The sequence below is a fragment of the Xiphophorus maculatus genome, chromosome 20, assembly GCF_002775205.1.
Source record: "Xiphophorus maculatus strain JP 163 A chromosome 20, X_maculatus-5.0-male, whole genome shotgun sequence".
In the NCBI taxonomy this organism is placed as follows: Eukaryota; Metazoa; Chordata; class Actinopteri; order Cyprinodontiformes; family Poeciliidae; genus Xiphophorus; species Xiphophorus maculatus.
The window spans coordinates 25,782,607-25,797,122 of record NC_036462.1 but is presented as its reverse complement, the minus strand read 5'-3'; the positions used below and the strand labels follow the sequence as shown (position 1 = coordinate 25,797,122).

The window sequence follows — 14,516 nt, the reverse complement described above, 5'->3', positions numbered from 1 at the left end:
TAGAAAACCGTCTCTTTTGGCTCGGATCACTAAGAAGAGTCGGATCTTTCGGCTGCAAAGCAACTCTTATTATTATTATTTTTTATTTGTTCCTTAACTTATGATCCAACAAAAAAATTTTCCAAAATGAATGAGAGCTCATAGTCGGAAATGACTATATTCAACAGCTCTTCTTCTGGGTCAGCGTAAAGTGAAATGTGCATTTTGAGTTTTAAAATGAGTTTGTTACGTGGCTTTTGATGGTTACATTTACAGATTTACCTGCGGAGAACTGATGGGGCGGGAACTTTTAATTCAGAAATCTTCCCATTTTGTCTGAGACTTGTGTTTGTGTTGAACCAGCAATCAGAAAACATGCTTCTGTTACACGACAGTTTACTGCTCTAAAGTAATGGGGTTTAAATGTTTTCTTCTCTGAAAAACACACCAGCAATAAATCTCAGACTCTGAAAGGAGTGAAGGGATTATTTAGCTCCACTAGGGGGCGTCCTGAACTGTCTTACACTGAAGGCAGAAAGTTGTTAGTGGGTGCAGCCACACGTTAATACACCATTTGATCACTATGTTGTTTTAAGCAACCACTGCACGCTATCAGTTCAGCTTTACTGCTATTTTAAGTAGATTTTTTTTGAAAACACGGAGAAAATTGAAAAGTGGAGGAAAATTTTGTTTATTTTGTAAATGTGCAACTTTTTTTTTTTTTAAAGTAAATGGTTCATAATTAAGTAAGGGACTTTAAAGATAATAAATATGGTTGGAACTAGATGATTTTTCGATAGAAAAGTGGATCTGACCGGTGGTTTCGCTGAAGGCTGAGCGTCTGTAGAGATCACAGTTGAGGTTGGTAATGGATGTGCACAGCTCTGGATTCTCACCAGTAAATAAGGTTTATTTAGTTCAGAAACATCAAAACGACAAGAAGTTCGTGATTTACATTTAAATTAAACCCAAGCAGAACATTTAATTAAGACCTGTTGACTTAAATTTGCAACAATAACAACAAAAAAAAAAAAACTCTTTCCATGTTCGTGGAAATGAAAAGGAGAGGGAGAACGGCTTGGTGATGGCAGCATCATGTCAGCCGATGACCTTTTCCAGAAAGCAGCCACAACTAATCAACGCCAGACCAGGTGTAGCTTCTGTGGAGAGAAAAATAACTGAGAAAACAAAAAGCTTAGTTTCTAACTAAACTCATTGTTAGAAGCACCTGAGCGCCACCTTCTGGCCTCTCTCCAGATCAGTTCAGTTCAGAGTAGGGAGGCTCATTGTTGCTCTCATATCTTGTCTGTCAACAGCCGTCCTTAATAAAGAAACCCGTAAAACAACGCATTAATTACTTTTGTGCTAAATAGAGCATGTTGGTAGCGATATTATGCGAGATATTGAAGCTGTGTAATAGCGGTGTAATAGTGTATATTAAGTCTATCCAATCATTTAGTGACCTGCACCATCTAGTAGACACATTGTGGCTGCGCTGCATTTGGTAACAGACTGCCGTTTAACGTATTAATGTGCAAAAAAAAAAAAAAGAGTTTGCGGTGATCTGATCTGTATTTGTAGATGTTTGTGTTTAATTTCAATAAAAACCTGTTTGATACCGTTTCATTCTTACAAATACTTCTGTATTTAAAATATTTTTTAAAAGTATATTCTTATGAAAGGATTAGTGCAGACATCTACGATAGCTTGTCGTTTTAAACAGGATATTCTGATGAAGTGTTAGTTTTGTGTTTTTGTCGCATGTATAAATTGTTATGCAATGCTAAGCGTAACTCCTAAACTTCCACTTCAGCCTCGTCAATCGAATAATGTTATCCAATGATAATATGCAACATCAACACAGCCTGCTGCAGTTTTCGGTTTGTAAACATCAGGGTAGAAGTGATGCTTATATTTCTCGGCGACACTTTAAAACACACAGGCTTTGACATACATTTTATTACAAAAATATCACAAAAATTCAAGGCATCTTGACAAAGCGCAACTTGGAGGGATTTTCAAACAAGATTCACTGAAAAGTTACTCACAACAGCAGAGACCAGGGAATTTCTGGACGCAACACTGGTAGTTCGTTTGCTGGCAATTAATCAGAAATCAGACACCTTTCTAGAAACAAAACTACAAAAACACAGGACTGATTCTGTTACGTAGCACAGAATAAACCGGTGAAAGCTTTACGTTTCAGGCATGTGCTTTTCTGGAAATGTTTGGATGAGTCTGCTGTTAAATTTCATGGCATCTGGATATTCCACATAATTCAAGTTCAAAATCCTAAGAGTAGCAACCTCACAAATTAGCAGGGATATCTGGTTCTTAAGGCTGGGGGCGCCAAATGTTTCCTCACTTTGATACAAAATATATTTACACAGAATTATGACACATTCATAAGCATGTATTCTCCTCCATAAACTAACCTCGGTTAAGTACAAAATAAAACTGTACACAAAAATAGAAAGTCACTAATCCGCCTCCTTTTTCTTCTTCTTCTTTTTCTCGGACATTACTGGTTCTGGAAGTTCTTCAGTTTCCTCCACTGCCAATGTTTCGCTCTTTCGTTTCTTTTTCTTGACTGGAGTCTCCACAGCCACGGCCTCTTCTGTCTCCTCTGCGACTTGTCTTTTCTTTTTCTTCTTCGCTACAGGAGTGTCAACTTCTCCATTCTCCTCCTTAAAAAAGAAAAAAAATGTAAAGTTTAATTATTGTTAAAATGTATTTTTAATTCTGACGGTTACTAGATTTTCTGTTCTGATTAATTGCAATTGTTTGACTCTCTTCAGTGATCAAGCCCATTAAATAAGGACCAGCCAATGGTTCGGAGTCAGAGGTTGATGTTGCATGTCGTACACTGAGAAAGGACCACAAACGAGGGTCGAGTCTCAAATCGAAACATGCAGCAAGGGCAAGAGAAAACTAAAAATAGCTCACCTCAGCTTCGCCGTTCGTTTCTCCATTTTCTGCGAGTTCCTGCAGCTTCTTTTCACGCTTCTTGCGTTTCTTTTCCTTCTTCTCCAGTTTCCGCTTGATTTCAGCTGCTACGTCGGTCGCCTGAGGAACAGAAACTGTTAAAATCAGAAATGCCGCATCGGATCGGATCGTCTCCGAATGCACTGGAAATGCTGCATCAGGCTCATTAAATCAGTTTTTGCCCTCATCGTGATGTCAGGGGAATAATTTATCATCCTTTACAGCATCGTTTAGATAGGAAGGTGACTTTAAAATTAAAGCTATGCTAGTCTCCAAGGATTTATAAACTTATTGAGAAGTTAGAACACTCACCTCTTTCACAGCCTCCTTCATGACATCCATGTTTTTCCGTGGAACCTCTCCGGTCTCGTAGAAGGACAGACGCTCCTCCACCTGTCCACGCAGCTTGTCTCCAAACACGCTGGTTGGGAGATCTGGAAGGCAGAGAAAAGAAATAATCAATGCAGGGATTGAAGCAGGTTTAACTTTCTGCAGCGCGCACGCAGCCCTGCTCAGAAAGTCACATCTCAACATCAACCTGACGGATGAATGCTGTTGACGAAAAATGAAAGCATCATTGCGGTCGCCGCTATGTTTACGACAAAGCGGCGCTGCACAGTCGCTCACCGGAGAAGCAGTCGATGCGCGAAGCGATGGTGCATTTGTTGGCCAGGTATCTGGAGATGCGGCCTTTGTTCTTGGCAGCGGCGCGCCCGATGAAGGTGGAGTGGAAGATGAGGCCGTATTTGGGCGTGTTGCCTCGTGTCTTCAGAGCTCTGTGGGCAGACGCAGGCGCTTTTTGACACGACTGGCAGAAACCATGTGAGCTGCTTACTGGAAATATCCAATATTAGAAAGAAAGAAAAAAACTCCGGTATTATTAGGAACTCTCTCTGGAGTTCCATCCTTTAAATGTTCTGCCTACTCAAAGCTATGCAAGCAGGGAGCACTTTAGAGCTAAAATGCAAAAGCTTCTCAGCAGCTGAGCCCTCTTGTAGAGTCAACACATTATAAAATAAGAACCTCTTAAAGGTTTCAATAACAGTTCCCAAAAAATTGCATCAACCAGTCCTCATCAATAATCAACAATTGGACAAATCTGCCATAAAATTCAGGTAAAATTAGACTTCTAACCCTTCTTGTGCAATGAATTTATATTAGTTGGTTTGATTTTAATATTTTAAATGTCTAAAAATTATGATAAAGTAAAACATACATGTTTTGACTTAGCCAAGAACAGAGCCAAATGTTCATCTTTGAATAGTTAGCTTTGTCCAGATCAGACCTTTAAACTACTTAACAAAAAACAAATTAAACTGCATTTAAAGATTAGATGCTAAACAATGACCATGTGTTTCTGTAAGCATCTGTTTTTAATAACCCTCTTTATAGCAGAAGCATCTATCTTCTTTAAAGCTCGTCGGTGTTCTACCTCGGTGCTGCAGTGGCTGCTCAGACTGTGGGGGTGCATTAGAGTGAGCGGGATCACTCCGGGGGGGAAAGAGCTCCTCCGGTCACCCTGCTCTGCTCCGGCCCCACCCTGCCATCACTGCAGCCACGTCTTCCCCCAGCAGGGAGGGGGCGCCCCAGTACCTGAACAGGGCTTTCTCCGCTCCCAGGATCTGAACGGTGGAGGCCGGGTACTTGGCCAGGTTGGTTAAACTCCCGGCGTGGGAGATCAGTCGGGCTCCAACCTAAAGAAAACAGAAAGGTAAGAAGATTTCGACTTTGCTGAAAAGCTAAACGTTTGAGAGTTAAGTCAAGCTCCGCATATATTTTCAGGACCATCAGCACCAGATTTATTTCTCATCACACAGATTCAGGGGATTGACAGATTTTGGTAGAACATCATCGGTCCCACGCGCCATTGGGCGCAGATTTCATCTCGTGCTCACCACTTCTCCGATCAGGGCGGCCAGGTTCGGCGCCACCTGGCTCATTTTAGAGCGGAGGTACTCCTGCAGCTCCAGCCTGTAGGCGGCCAGGGACACCACGCGGTTCGAGAACCTCTCGATGTTGATCAGGTCGATGGGTGAAATGTCCATACCTGAGGAGGATGAGGGAAGGCAGTCAGGAGGCGTTAAGACGAGAAACCCAACGTTTTCCGCAGTAATACCATCTTTACATCGAGGTTGTTTCTCCCGACAGGATCCGCAGTGAGGATCGGCGCCTTCACTACAGGTTTATGAGAGACTCTCTCTGCCCCCCTGTGTTCGGCACCAAGGACGACTGGGGGTCCAAGGTGGGCAAAAAAGGGGCTCGATAACTTTAACACATTTTGTTCCGTCTACTGGTATCTTACACACTATACTCTATACTATGCTAAAAATAAAAAACTGAAAGGTGTGGCATGCACATTTACTCAGACCCAGACCGTTCCTCGATGTTATGGAGGAAGGCGAGTTCCTGTTGATTTATTATGTAAAAGTTCCTGTAAAGGACAAAATATTTCACCATCTTTTAGCTAAGATGCTTGCGATACGTTTAATTTTTCGTATATAGTTAGGCGCAGAATGGACCGTTGTTGAGTATCAGGTCGTATTGTTGCAGCACATCTGTGAACAAGTCGACTGCTCTTCATGCTCGGCACCGCAGTTTTTTTTTAATGCTATTTATTTGCCATTGATGCCTGCTGGGTGTTTTCTGAGCTTCTGAACCGTTCTATTCCATTCTGTGCAGAATAAATGTGCCTTTAGTTTGGCTGACCTGCAAATCCTGAGGCAATTTCAATGTACAACACAGAGTTTTATTGGTGGTTCAGGTGGAGTAACACCGAGTCTGGCTGCACCGATTATTAGAAAACCATATAAATAAAAACCCTACAAAACTCTTCCAAAGGATGGGAGTTCCAGGGACTGGAGTTGCTTATTAGCTGCAGCTATGTACTTTCAGTGTGACGCAGCAGCTGCCCAACCTTGACCAGCGCTCTGGTGTGGATCACGCTCAGATTCAGGCGGCAGTTCGCTCACCCATTGAGGAACGCGACGCGTCCAGGATGGCCTGAGCCTTAGCACTGTCCATCACCACTTCCTCCAGGCTCTCCAGGCTCTCCTCCGACAGCTCCTTCCTGTTGCCGATGAGCTGAGCCAGGCGGCAGTACATGGAGTTCTCCGTCACGATTTTGATCAGCTCCGGGAAGTGGTAGCCATACCACTCACTGGCAAAAAAACCCCAAACAAAACAAATATAAACAAAAAACATCCAGCACCTCAGTATAAATAAACCTATGACTAACCAGCTTCACCTTCATGCAAGATGTCTCACCCAACAAAGCTGCCTTACCAGACGTTAGCCAGCACTGCACCAATGTTGGAAGAGATTTATGTACCTCCAGCTTCTATACAGACAGTACTCTGATGCTCAGTCTGTGGTAAGCATGTGGAGGTGTGAAAACTGATCATTGAATCAAACAAAAGGTTTTCTGTTTCTGTTTTGTGTTTCTGTAAAAAGCTCAGGAAACACAAACTTAATCAAAACCAGGGCTGCAACTAACGTTTATTTTAATAAATCAATTATTCTAACGATTAATGCCATAGAAAATTCAGTAGTTTTTTTTGTTTTTGTTTAACCACTTAAGCCTTTTTTATACAGTAGAATTCCATTAAAATATGAAAATGTACTTAAAAAATAAATAAATGTGTTATTGCATTTTTATTTCCTAAAATGCAGAACACCATCACTGTACTATGAAACTGGAGGAGTTCTGGGTAGAACATATTTACAAAAAGATTTTTTTTCCCCATCTTAAATGTAAGAATGTACAGGCTTTCCCCCAGTGTATTATAAGCCTGGCAGGCCACCAGGCTTTCCTTGCGCCCCCACCAGGCTAATGTTTGCATTTTTAAAGACTTTATAGTTGGAGTTCAGGTATTAATCTCCGAATATTTCAATAACACATAATTATCAAGTGATATTTTCAAATTTCCTGTCAACTTTAAAACATTTTTAACTCAAAAACATGACGGGCTGCTAGCGCCCAACCACCAGGCTTAGAACGTTTCTGGGGGAAACCTTGATTGTATATTTTTTTGGTGCAGTTTTGGCTTAATTACTGGTGTGTGTTTATCTTTTATAAAATTACCTTTTCTGAGTCTCTCCAGTTAAAGATCAATCAATTACTAAAGTAGTTGACAATTATTTCAACAGCTGATTCATCATGATTAATCGATTGGTGGGTTTTCACCATAAACCCACCGGACTCGCATGGAGAACGTGTTGATGTCTTTGTCGAGCTGATCCAGCAGAGCGATGGACTGGATGATCATGTTGTCTGCCCGATTGACGTTAAACTTGACCTTGGCTCTGGAGTAGCTGTGACCCAGACCCAGTTGGGCCTTGGAGGCGGCCAGCGCCGTCAGACCCTTCACCAGGGAGTGGAAGTGCAGGCGCACACCTGTCGGGATGAAGGACGAGTTGAGATGTTTCACCGGCAGGTAAGACAAAGTGAAATCGTCTTGTGGCTGTTCAGATTTTCAGTATAAACCTTCATGAGTTTCAGGATAAGGATGCATCACAACAGGCCACACAAAAATTAGAATCTGCTTTCACCTTTGTTCCAAACTTGCCATTTTTTGGTTGTGTTCTCACCTCTGGTTATCTCAACCACTGCACCTCCAGTCTGTATGGAAATACTGAATTCCTCCTGAAGAGCAGCTCCAATTTTGGCATCGGAAACCCCCAAAACCGCCTTCTTCTTCCCAGACAGAGGAAGGTTTGTCTCCAAGAACAGCTTGAGGTCTGCATGAACCACACCTGCACACAAACAAAAACATCAGATTCTTGAGCCAATCGAATCCCGACAAACATAAACCACATAACAAAAAAAATAAAACTAAAGTTGCTTTCCTCAGATGTTCAGTGTTAAAATTAGGCTGTCATCACAACAATTCAGTGGATTGACAGATTAAAGTGCATCATTACAGCTGAGGAGCAGAGATGAACCAAGACACTGACTGTTTATTGGCAGAGTTTTACACCAGCAGTCCAGATCATCCTGCTGCTTTTTTAAAGGGGCAGTATTGTTTTTTTCCAGCCACATGCTGCCATTTTATACCATAATCAAGTAACTATGTTGCCTTCAGTTGTTATAAAAATGTTGCATATATCAAATGTGACATAAGTAATTTTACTTTGTAATTGAACACCTTAAAATTGGGCCTCTGTCTCTTAAAAACTACTGCTCTTTATGAAACTCCACCCTCAGAAAGTCACCACAACATGGCTCTTCTATTAACCCTTTAACAACATTTTTAACCAGCATTTCACTGAGTAGTTGCTCATAAGAGCTCAGCAGATGCGAAGTTCCACCAGGTATCTGCTGATTGTTGCTGGCTAGTCTGAAGGAGCTTACGATTAGTCAGGCAGAAGCTTGGAAACCACAACTCTAAAGAGCTGCATCTCAAAGGCGGCATTAGGCCCAACAAGCGTCTTGCAAGCTGAATGATTGCCAAGGGAGATTAAAGGATTTCTCATACAACGCAAGAAAGAATCAAGGTAACATTCCAGATGTTTTATTTTGTGAGGGAACAACATAACATGATATAAAGCTAAGAAAAAAAGTTAATTTTACATCAAACTGCAACTTTAGCAGGTTTGAGATTTCAGAAATGAAAGGGAATCTATTTTATAATTAAGCTTCTCGCTTAATTTCTAAAGAATTCAGTTTATTATGGAACTCGCAGGAAAATATCAGAGAATAAAAGGTCAGATCTGGGTGAGTTTTTAAGGGGAAACTGCCTCAGCAGGTCTAATTGGTGCAGCTCTGCTGAGGATATCCTTCGTTCTCCTGCAGCAGCTGTAACACACAAACCTTCAGAGATGGCATTCATGTTCTCCAGGGCAGCCTGAGCAGACTTGAAGGGGAAGAAGGCGGCCAGGCTCACCATGCTGTTGAACTTCCCGAGACTCAACACGCTCTCCTCCACCTGTCAAACGCACACACTGAGTGAGTCCAGCTCATATAGAAGGAGCACAACGCCACAGAAAAAACACACACACACTCACCTGAGGTAGCAGCATGCCGATCTCCTCCACCTCTTTGACAGCGAACAGCGCGTAGCCTGCCGCATGCTCGAACAACACATGCAGCAAAACCTGCAGAACGGAGATTTACGAGACTGACCGACTAAACTCAACATTGACAGCAAGACTGGGGAAACTTTCAGAACAGAAGTGTTTACAAGGCCACACGTGGTTACCAATCTGACATTAAAAAGACGTAGTTTGGGTATATTCAATTTAATTATTAAAGAATACCTTTAATAGAACAATGATTAACTTATATACAGTTTAAATGTCTAATAGACTGAATAGCATATCGATCTATGTAACCGGATAGCCCTCATGACGAACCCACGTGTTGGTCTAGGCCCTCTAGAAGATGCTACTCGCTAGCTTCTGCTAACAGCCCAACTAAAACTCAAAATGTTAAGCGAGAGCACATACATACTTTTGTCTGAAGTGATGCTACTAATAAAGTTACACATATATTTCTCCCAAGTGATTTACACCTGTCTTGGTAATAAGGAAACACGTTTAGTTGCTAACATTAAGCAGAGGTGGCTAACAGCGCCTCAACGCTACACAAGGCCTACAACTGTGCTGCGATAAACGCACAAATATAATCAAACATTCCCATGAAACATAAATAATTGAAAATATGCCATGATAGCTTTATCTATTACCTTACTGCCAGCAGATTTATCACCCTAAACTTACCATTTTTATCACGGTATTAGCAGAACCACGCAATGCGTGTCCGCTCTGCTTGCTCACCTCTAAGGAAAGAGACGGCGGAGAAGTTTCAGTACGTTGCAACGTGCTTGAAACACCGCGAGATCTGCGCAACACCGCGAGATTCCAAAATTTTCTCCAAGATTCAACAGTAATAGTACTATAATAACAAAATTATAATGGATATCTTTTATCTAATCATGGATATTTTCTTTTTGGGGGGAAACCAATATTGTTTCATAAATTTGAATAAACTTAAATTCACTTTAATGGTTTTTTTTTATGCCTTAGAGGCAGACCTGGTCCAGTACTATATGAGGATAAAGGCAGAACCTAATTTGGGGTCTCATTTCTCCATTATGTTTTTGTTGGGTTTTTTTTGGTCTGATGTGATATTCTATATATAATTTTAAAAAATTTAGATAAGAAAAATAATCATAGTTAACAGTAATAAAGGCTTGAAAACATCAAACTGTGTGTAAATAATTGATACAATGCTCTTGGGTTTAAAAGAGTGATGACTGTCAAAAAATAAACTCTTCTGCTTCTCCAGCTGCTAATTTCTGTTGAGTTTCTGGAACTTTTTTACAGCTGGCAGAAGTACTGGATGATATGTTCTTAAAATCTTATCACAACATATATAGTGGTATTTATTATGATAACAATAATACTGTTAATAAAAAAGTATATATAAAGTCCTTTTTAGGCAGCTGTATAGCGGTTGTTGCTGCAAACACAAATTCTCCTCTTAAAAAAACATATCCATTCTTCAGAGCATCAGTTACACAAATAAGGAGCTAAACGGCTCATTGCAACTGAATTTAACAATATTTTCAAATTTATCAATATTTACTGAAGCTACCAATGAATTCAAAATTGAAAAATACTGTCAGTTCAGATGATACTGTAAATTTAAGGGATTTTCAAACATTATTGGGAATTTAGCATTTTCACAAAAACTCAAATTTCTTGTCATGACTAAAAAATTTTCGAATTTCCAACCACAATATTGATAAACGTTACAATAATTACTCCTCTCTTGTTGCTCTCAGTCCATTGGTAGATGAAACTTGATTCAATGTGAAAAATGAAGGTGGTGTTTTAAGCAGCTTCCAGTCTCAGGAAAGTGCACAGTTTAAATGAACGTTACTAACACTGACTGAATTTGGTCAAATATACAGTCAGAACTGTATCAGAAGCTTGTTGATCGAAACTAAAATCAAGTGGTTTGGGTTTTTTCAGTCAAATATTTAAATACTGAGGCATCTGTGTGTAAGGTCGGCCTTGTGTGGAAGAGAGAAAAACCACCCTGAATTCAAACTTGCCCTCCCAGTTCTTGTTTTCTAAACTCATTAACATTGTTTGTTGCGTAATCGTTGCACCCTGGGCAGAGGAAAACACAAATAAACACACAAAATAACGCAAGATTCTGATGCCGAGAGATGGAGGAACGTCACAGTGATTTCTCTGTCCTGTTGTCACTGTCGTAAAAAGTACAAAAGAAGACGCATAAAGCTGTACACTTGACTCGCTAAATACAACAACAAAACTATTTTCAGCTGGACGTTCCTCCTTCCTGCAGACCCTCAGTACCATTTTGCCACCATGCAGGAAAACAGTCGAGTGTCATATTTCGGAAAACATCAATAAAGCTCTTCAGAGTCCTGAAACTCCCCAGCAACGGATATACAGGGGTCTGTATGTGCGCAAGCACCCGTTGCAGGCGGGTTATAAATGCCGCTCTGTGTCTGATAATAACTTGGAGAAGATAATTTATGACTGACCTCCTTGGACAGATTGTCCCCTGGCTTTCCATTTCTTTCAGCTATTTGACCCAAAAGAAACTGTAAGACACATTAGTGTGTCTTTAAGACACATTCTGAGTTGGTTCATCGATGTAATGGACAAGCAATAGTAAATTCATTTGAGACGTCTTGAATTAGTCTGTGTGTTTTAAGTGAAATATTGCACAGTGGAGAGGGATGTAAACTAATCTTAACCCCTGCTGACAATATCTGTGTCCTGATTTGTCATTCTGCCAAACAGCCCGGTGAAGTTATTACCCTAATAAAACAAAAGGCCAGATTCCCGAGTAATGTCTGTGTTTCCAGGAGCCAGGAGGAGAGTCCTTGAAGGAGCTTGTTGAGGAGTGGATGTGAGGGAGGACAGCAACAAAGCTTTTGGGATCTGGAGAAGTCTCGATATAAAGGCTGACCGGGACAAGCTGAGGATCAGACCGGTGGAGCCCTGCTCATCTTAACCAACACGGCCCCAAACAACTGACCAAGGCTGACACAGCACGTGAGTAACTTATGGCTTCCTCCGCTTCCCTCTCTCTCTAAGGGCTTCCCCTCACGCTCCTTTCTTCTGACTCCTGGCTCTTTGGCCCCATCTCGTCCGCTCATGTTCAGTGCAGATATCTCTGTCGCTGTTGTAAATATCCCTTCCTCCCTTCAGCTCCTTGTCCGTCTTATCTGCTGAGCCATTTGTTGTTCTGCCCCCACAGAAAGCCTTCTCACCTCTGTCCATTCTCCCTGCCTTTTATCTCCTTTATCTGTCGGCCAACGTTTCCCTTACATAAGCAGGGGATCCTCTTGCGTCCTTCTCTCTGCTTTGATCAGTTTTAGTTTTCCTTTCACCTCTTGTCGATTGTTGACCTGCTTTCACTGTCGCATCATTCTCTCAAGCATTCACCAAGTTCTGCTTGCAGCCTGGCTGGCCCTCCAGGGCCACCCGCCACTGGCTCCGGCTCTTTTGTCAGTCCCTGTCGATGCACTGTGCACCAATGAGCGAATTGATGCGCAGCGTAAAGGTGTGCGCGTGTACATGTGTGCAGGCAAGAGGGGGATCAGCATGCGTGGAGCGGTGGCGGGTTGCGTGGTGCTGGTGTGCCTGCTGGCTCTAGTGGTAGAGAGGACGGAGGGACACATCACCTTCTTCAGCCCCAAGGAGATATTGAAGATGAAGGTACTCGGCTCGGGTCAAACTGATTACAGAACGATAATCAGTAGCTTTTATAATAAAAGGTTAATATGTTAGTATTTCTTGAGTTGAAAGTTTATGTTTAGCATTTATTTCATCTTTTGTGAAAGCTCAATTTCTGACAAAATGGTCTGGAAATGGGTACATTTAGGTTCGAAACAGAACATTTTTAGAGAATTAAAATAACCCGATTTTTTTTTCCACACACCACTTATTTATTTCTGTTTATATGTTCATATTCTACTTCAACCTCTAATTGTTATTTATTTACAGAAAGAAACTGACTGCTTTGTGTTTTTGCTCTGTCCACCTTCTTATCAATTCTAACAAGCATATCTGTTCACGCTGATAGAAAAGCATCCCCACAGGATGATGCTGCCACCACCGTGTCTCAGAGTGGAGTCAGTGTGTTCAAAATGTACAAAGTAACGTTTCTGCTACACCTGGGGTTTGACCAGGATTCTGAAGAATTTGTGTTCAACTACCAAGACCAACTCTTAATTAGCCGTGTTACAGCCGATGTGATGTCAAGCCATCGGGTGAGCTTGTATCTGAAAGGAAAGATTTAGCTTTGCATAATTAATGTTATATTGCAAATGGAAAAACAAATGGGATGCCAGAGGAGGGCTTGTTGTTCTGCGTGGTAAATTGTATACATAAGGGTCTGGCTGGTAGCTTTAAAACTCTGATCTATTCAGAAACAACATAATATAAAAAGTACATGTGTACAGAACCAGTGTACATGATGACACCTGGAAAGCTGATTTAATCCAGGCCAAATTAGAATCTCATTCCTTACCTTAAGAACCAACTAATGTATTTAAACCATTGCATATCAGTTTATTTTCTTGTATTTGTTTATTTCAAATATATTAGAACCCATTTCCATTTACTTTGGTTCTGGATAAAATACAGTACAGCAAACAGAGGAAAAAAAAAAAAAAAAAAGGTTGTCAAAGCAGGTATCAAACTCCCCCCCCCCCCCCCCCCCCCCCCCACCCCCCCCCCCCCCCCCCCCCCCCCCGGTGGGTATAATTTGAGATATGGTCAATCTTTCAGTGGTGGATGGTTCCCTTTCATACCCGAGTAAGTTGGGTGTCACGCAATCATGACTGCAAAGGCACAAAATGGGACGGCACCCAAAATTTCTACCACTACCAGGCGGTTTTGAAACCTTGGTGCAATTATGTGTACCTTTGGGAATTTTTTTTTAACTGTTTGGTTAACTAAAGAAACAAAGTGAAGAATTTATCCACAAGACAAATTAATATTTCTCTCTCCCTTTATGCTTTATCCCAACACCACTTTTAACCTTCAAATTAATTAATGAATGAATTTATTCTTGGTGCCCTTGTGCGTCAGCAGCAGAACGGTAAGAAAGACATGGAGGCTCGGTCAGAGGACGGCCAGCTCGAAGAGATCACCGTCCAGCAGGCTCCTCTGACGGAGCACGACGGAAATCCTGTGAGCACGCGGCCCGCGTCGTCCTCAACGTCCGAGTGAAAAACGTCAGTTATTTTCTAACATTTTGTGTGTGTGTGTGTGTGTGTGTGTGTGCGTCGTTTCCAGGACAAGACGTTGGAGGTCGCTGTTCGTCTTTCACCCAGACAGGTGGATCACGTGGCTCCGGGGTTCGAAGAGCTCATCCAGGAAATAGTGGAGCGCAGTCAGAAAGGTAACTGGCGCCATCTTGTTTTTTCTTGATTGGAAAAGTGTTAACGTGACCGCCTTCCTCTCTTAAATCTGTGTCCCTGCAGACAAATAGCGAGGCCACGGGCGCCGGAGGGAGGAACGTTGTGTAAATTGTTCAGAAAAAGCACTGAATGCTATGAATGTTT

The 14,516-nt window shown here is 41.6% G+C and overlaps 1 protein-coding gene and 2 non-coding genes across 3 annotated transcripts; all 3 read right to left on the bottom strand.

Moving 5' to 3' along the window:
* Positions 1–1,923: 1,923 nt before the first annotated feature.
* On the bottom strand, positions 1,924–9,748 carry nop56 (NOP56 ribonucleoprotein). Its single transcript, XM_005815162.2, has 12 exons — positions 9,682–9,748; positions 8,968–9,057; positions 8,774–8,888; positions 7,552–7,716; positions 7,159–7,357; positions 5,934–6,121; positions 4,860–5,011; positions 4,558–4,658; positions 3,592–3,740; positions 3,277–3,398; positions 2,926–3,045; positions 1,924–2,666 (listed from the first exon to the last, which is right to left on the bottom strand). Exons 1-12 carry the CDS (start codon positions 9,682–9,684, stop codon positions 2,460–2,462), a joined length of 1,611 nt encoding a protein of 536 aa, XP_005815219.1. The 5' UTR covers positions 9,685–9,748; the 3' UTR covers positions 1,924–2,459.
* On the bottom strand, positions 3,119–3,187 carry LOC111605937. The gene has a single exon (XR_002751914.1). It is a non-coding gene; the product is annotated as a small nucleolar RNA SNORD57 (small nucleolar RNA).
* Positions 5,095–5,214, bottom strand: LOC111605938. The gene has a single exon (XR_002751915.1). It is a non-coding gene; the product is annotated as a small nucleolar RNA SNORA26 (small nucleolar RNA).
* Positions 9,749–14,516: the final 4,768 nt, after the last annotated feature.